This window comes from Marmota marmota, unplaced genomic scaffold (genome assembly GCF_001458135.2).
Source record: "Marmota marmota marmota unplaced genomic scaffold, marMar, whole genome shotgun sequence".
NCBI classification, from domain to species: domain Eukaryota; kingdom Metazoa; phylum Chordata; class Mammalia; order Rodentia; family Sciuridae; genus Marmota; species Marmota marmota.
Genome location: NW_026010927.1, coordinates 8,705 through 14,893, shown reverse-complemented (window position 1 = coordinate 14,893; position 6,189 = coordinate 8,705). Strand labels below are relative to the sequence as shown.

Here is a 6,189-nt window from a genome sequence, read left to right as displayed (position 1 = left end):
GAGGAGGAGGAGGAGGAGGAGGAGGAGGAGAGTCCCAGAAAGGAGTCCACAGTCTTGAGGGTTACACACTTGATTGAATTGTAAGCCCCTTGACAAGAGTTACTGCCAAGGCCTTTGGTGCCTGATCCAGGTTAGTGGGATGGAAAGAGAACTGTGAGCTCCTATTTATGGGGTTCTGACTCATGTTGGGTCTGATAGAGTGGAATTTCTGGGCAGAGACCCAGTTTCTCAGATGTGAGTCCATGCAGAATCCCCAGGGCTCCCTGCAGGAGGTGTGGAGTTATTTTGTGATCTTTTCCAAGCAGCTGCACATTTCCTGGGTGGTAGTTAACATCGAGCCATCAGTGCATTGGCTCACAGATATTGTCGTGAATATTTTAATCTTGGTTCAGCCTGTGATTATTCAGTTTTCCCTTATAAGAAGCTAATTAATGCTCTTCCAGAGACAAACATGGGTGTGTTCAGAGTCTTTGCTTAAAATTGGGGTTCCTTCAGACTTGCCCCATAAAAGAAAGCCCATGGAGTGGTTCCATAAAGCCATTTAATAAAAAGGTCTAAGTGAGTGACTTTAAATCAGGGAACTAACCCTAAAATAATAGAATCTGACCAAAACTCACTAGGCTTATACTGGACCCCTGTTTGGGATTCGCCCAGCCTGGTCTTTGTCCTCCTTACCTTTGAAGTGAAGGATCAGGGCCTCCTGACCAGCCACAGATACAATCGCACCTTGTGTGCCCCTTTGGCCATGGGTGTCCACCCTCTAGATGGTATCTGGGAGCCATGGGGCAATTACACCCTTCTTGTAGCGAGACACTGCCTCTTTTCAGCAGGTTAAGACTTCTTCCTTCTTTTCTCCCTTTCATCTCTCAAAGAAATATTGTTGCAAAGTGCACATGTGTGCTCTTGTGAGTGAGTGGGGGGGGCGTGTATGTGTCTGTGGTACTACTCCAGGTGCTCACTCTACAAGTGGAGAAAACAGCAGTCTCCTGATCCTGGTGAATAATTGAGCAATGAATGAGCTAACTGTGCTTCCATATTTTCCTCCTTAGCTTTCTCATAGAACTACACCTTCCACTTGGGATAAAGATGGCAGGACTTTTTGGGTGGATCTGTCTTCCATTCAATAAACGTTTGTGGCAGGCTGATGCAGTCAAGGCCTATTTATGCCCTTTCTTGGAAGAAAGGATAATAGGATGTCCAGTGTACTGGAGAACAATTCCATTGATGGTGACATTGGCTGATACTGTGATCTTGAATAAGGCCCTTGGATGCCGTGATGCTGAGTGTCTTCCCTGTGTATTTTCAGGGTAGCATATGAGCAGTGAGAGCCATCTGTGAGAGCCCTATGGAAAGGCAAAGGACCTGGAGAGAGCATGCATATGGCAGCATGAACACTTTGTCCTGTTGGCATTGTTGGTGTGACATTGTCTGTTTGTTTGTAGATGGGGTCTTACTATGTTATTCAGACTGGTCTCAAACTCCTGAGCTCAAGCTATCCTCTCATTTCAGCCTTCTGGGTACTGGGATTACAGGCATGCACTGATGCTCCCAGCCTGGTGGGAGATTTTCTGACAATTAAAAGGTCTCTGCTTTTGAGGAATTCACAGACAAGGGCATGTGGACACTAATCACTATTCTTCAAAATACAATGTATCAGACATGGGATTCCTCCTAATGAAGGGTGATGTGTAGGACAGGGTAGATCAGGAAGCATCTCTTGGAGCAGGTGTCATTTGAGAGGGGTTTCCAGAATGAGTTGGATTTTCACTGGCAGAGACTAGGGTAAAGCACTCCAAGAGAGAGGTGTGAGCCTGAGCCCCACAGGAGGAGATATTGGGAATCTGGAGCGTTGGGCTTAGATGGTGATGAGATGAATGCAGAAGGGTGTGCAGAAAATTTAGTCCAGGAATGGGAACTGGGGGCAGGATTCATGAACAGACCACAATAGCAACCTGAGGGGTTTGATCATGATTCTGGACCCAATAGAAAAATGTTTTAAGATTCTTCTTTATCACTGGCAATGAGAAGCCTGTTATGGAGCTGCTGGGGTAAAAGATAATAGTCTCAATAATCTCTCTCTCTCTCTCTCTCTCTCTCTCTCAAAAAAAATAGAATTTATATTTTAGAGAAGTTTTAGGTTCACAGAAAACTTAAGCAGAAGGCACAGAGCAATATCCCCCATAATAGTGGGACATTTTTATAATATATGACACTATGTTGACCCATTTTTAGCCCAGGGCTCATAGTTTACATGAGGGCTTATTTTTTTAAAGAATTTAACCTTTATGTTTTATTTGTTTTTTATGTGGTGCCAAGGATCAAACCCAGTGCCTCACCAGTGCTAGTTAAGTGTCCTACCACTGAACTGCAACTCCAGCCCAAGGGCTCACTTTTGGTGGTGTACATTCTAAGGGTTTGGACAAACATACAGTGTCATCTATCCATCATCATGGTAGCATATAGAAGAGTCTCATTGAACTCAAAGTTCTTCATGCTCCAACTATTCATCCTTCCTTTCCCCCTCTCCTGGCGAACACTGGTCTTTTTACCATTTCCATAGTCTGACCTTTTCCAGAATGTCATATTGTTAGAATGATACATTACATAGCTTTTTCACTGGCCCTTTTCACCGAGTAAATGCATTTAAGAATTTAAGATTGCTCCATGTCTTTTCATGGCCCGGTAACTCATTTCTTTTTCTATTCTTTTTTTTTTTTTAGTTGTCAATGGACCTTCATTAAGTTAATTTATATATTTATATGTGGTGCTGAGAATCAAACCCAGTGCCTCACACATGCTAGGTGAGCTCTCTACCACTGAGCTACAATCTCAGCCCCAACTCATTTCCTTTTAATGCTGAATAATATTCCATTCTCTTGATGGACCACAGTTTGACTATCTATTCACCTACTGAAGATGGGTTGCTACCAAGTTTTGGCAACTAGGAATATGTCTGCTGTGAACATCTGTGGTGAGTTTTGTGTAGACATGAGTTTTCAACTCATTTTAACAAATACTAATGAGCACAGCCGCTGGATCCTAATAGTCCCACCCTTTTTAATTCAAGAAGATCCCAATCTCTTGCTTTAATGGAAGGTGCAGGTAATTAGAGGTTTCCTGTGAAGATAGTTTTAGGAATGATGGAACCAGATACCAAACCCTGGAAGAAACAATATTAAATAAAATTTAAAATAATTTAAAAATGAAGAAATACTCCTTCAAACGAGCCTGATCCGTGAGTCTAATACCTAATAATCCCACATTCCAAAATGTTTATCTTTTGAAAATAAAATTGCTAACACTAATTCCCTATAGCTGTCTGGACCTGCCCATCCTCCCACCTGGCCCTGTAGTGGCCACAGGTTTCGGTAGGGCCTATTTTAATTGTAGGGATTTTCCTGCATTAATTAAGGCTGAACACTAGCTGCCCACTTACCAGGTAACCTGTTTTAAGAAGCAGCTATATTCTGGTTGGTCAGCAGGGGTGGACTCAAATTTGCAGTCAAGCTGGCACAAATTGCTTCAAATTCTTCAAGATTTCCATCCAACAAGGCAGCAGGGTTGTTGCTGAGAGACACAGATTCACCAGAACAAGTTGGGTCTAAAGAACAAGATGGGAAGTGGGGCACTCTGCTTAGCTCAAAACGTGGGGCTCCTGGTCTCCGTGGCTGGCTATGTCTGTTCCCTGGTGACTCTGTGCATTCCTCAGTGGCTGACTTTCTCCTCAGGTTTACTCGAGAATGAGAGGTACATGCTGGGCCTCTGGGAAACGTGTATGACTCAAGACTTCCGTGGCAGCGTGTGCCAGAGCCACACGGCACCGCAAAACCTGGCTGCTGAGATGCGTGTGGCTTGCATCCTTTTGTGTGTGGCCAGCACCGCTGGTTCACTCGGGCTTGTGGCCATCTTCCTGGAACTCACCTGTCTGAGGTACCTGGGCTGCCGAGAACATTCTTTGGAGAAAAACAGCAATGTTGTCGGGGGAGCTCTGTTTTTCCTGGCCGGACTCACCACTTTAGCGCCCGTGTCCTACATCACCCATGTCACCGTTCAGAAATCCTGGGGCTCTGAGCTCCCAACCAACTTTCCCAGGTGGGAATATGGCAATGCCATGTTCATTGGTTGGGTTGGCGGACTTTGCCTTTTCACTGGAGGGCTTCTTTTGATCCTGTCACAGCTTTATGCCAACAGATGGGCTGAAAAAACAGTCTCTTTCCATTCAAAATTGGACTTTTCCAGAAAAGTGCCTTTTGGTAAAGTAGACTTTGTTTAAAAATGGACCATTGACCTCCAGATTCCTTGAGAATGTTTCCAATGCAGGGCTTGGTTTGCTAATTTCCCAGAAGCCGAACTTCTTTCTCTCCTCTCTTTCCTCTTTTTCCCACCATGGATTTGGCTTAATTTTAATCTGTCCCTGTTTGCCATTAAATATCAACTAAAGTGTTTCCTTGAAGAGGTGATTTATTTATACTCAGTTTTTCCACCTCAAAATCAAGCATTGCACTCTGTGAAAAGTCATTATCATGTGCCTGAGAAGTTCATGTGCTGTCATTAATGAGGAAGTGAAAAGGTGATATTGAAAAGAGTTGGTATCAGACCATTAGGAAATGGGAAGGAGCAACAGCATAATGCCTTATTTGCATTACCTTTTTTTTTGTATTGGGGATTGAACCCAGGGGCACTTAACTACTGAGCCACAACTCTAGCACTTTTTTATATTTTATTTAGATACAAGGTCTCACTGAGTTGCTTAGGGCCTCGCTAAGTTGCTAAGCCTGGCTTTGAACTTGCGATCCTCCTGCCTCAGCCTCTGGAGCCTCTGGGACCACAGGTGTATACCACAGCACCCAGCTTATTTGCAGTACTCTAAGAACACCATCACAGCTCATGGGAATGGCCACCAGAAACCCATGTCTTTCACTGATGTAGGAAATATCATGGAATGTGCCTATTGCATGACTGCTCTTTGACTACAGTTTAATTTGCTAGTAGATTCTGACCCAGGATAGACCAATCAAATTCTTTTCTGAGGCTGGGAATTGATAGGTAAGTCATATGTAAAATTGAGCTTAGTGAATGTCCAAGACCATCTCATATTGCCCAGCATCATGAATAAACAGTTAAAATGGAAAAAAAAATACTCATTTTTGGAGACTGATTCAACTTCTCAGATTCTATGAATTGGATTCAACTTCTCAGACTGATTCAACTTCTCAGATTCTGTGAATTGTCCCAGTAATTGATAGTTTTATGGATTATCTTCCAGATTACCTTCATTAGTTTATTTTTAAATTTACACCAGGGTTTATCAATTAGGTACTGTTGAATTTGGGGCTGGATAATTTCTGCAGTTGGGGCTATCTAGGATTGGAGGTAGCTGAGCATTATCCCCAGCTCCCCCCCCCCAACTAGATGCCAGTAGCACCCCACCCCTAAAGTTGTGGCAACCAAAAACTGTCTGCAGACATTGCCAGATGTCCCCTAAAGGGACAAAATCACCTCAGTTAAGAACAATTGACCAAGACCAACTCCAGCTGGTTTCTTTTATTTGAAATTAAGAGTCTTAACATCACTCATCTACCCCAGTGTTTCTAGGAGACATGATTCTCTTAGGAGAGTCTCAGAATTGGATGAGCAATAACTTCTCTGTCTGTAAAATTGCAGTTATATCTATATGGATGGCATCGAGTTGGAGGGTGACATTCATATCAAGTCTTGTCAAGGATCCAAATGATCCTGGTTCTCAAGGTGGAGCAAGGGCTGCTGCCCTGAAATGGGCAATGAGTCCTGATATGGGGCCTTTCACAGAGGCAGGTTTGGTTCATAGCCATTCAGGTCTGGAATCAGCCACGTAGCTACAAAGGCCATTTCATGGATTCATCATACCTCATTTGGGACCTCACCCACACCTCCCAGCCTTTGCTGTATCAAGGCTGGGCCTTCTTCCTTCTACTCAGCAGTTCAGCCACTCAAGTCCCAGAATGCTGTGTAGCTCCTTCTACCTGCAATGCTGATTAGTCTAAGAAGTAGGTAGACTAAGAAAAAATGGAAATAAAATTAGCTAGATTATTTTTAGAAAATTTATGTTGGCTACTGAAGATGGCCATTGTCTCAAGAGTTCATAAATTATATATCTACCATCATGTCCTGGTTTGTGGCTGATTGAACTCAAGTTTACCAGTTCTCAGA

General features: G+C 43.3%; 1 protein-coding gene across 1 annotated transcript; it reads left to right on the top strand.

The window, feature by feature from the left end:
- The first annotated feature begins 3,613 nt into the window (after nucleotides 1-3,613).
- Nucleotides 3,614-5,734, top strand: LOC107133923 (putative claudin-24). The gene is made up of 2 exons (XM_015476069.1): nucleotides 3,614-4,092; nucleotides 5,665-5,734. Exons 1-2 carry the CDS (start codon nucleotides 3,614-3,616, stop codon nucleotides 5,732-5,734), a joined length of 549 nt encoding a protein of 182 aa, XP_015331555.1.
- Nucleotides 5,735-6,189: the final 455 nt, after the last annotated feature.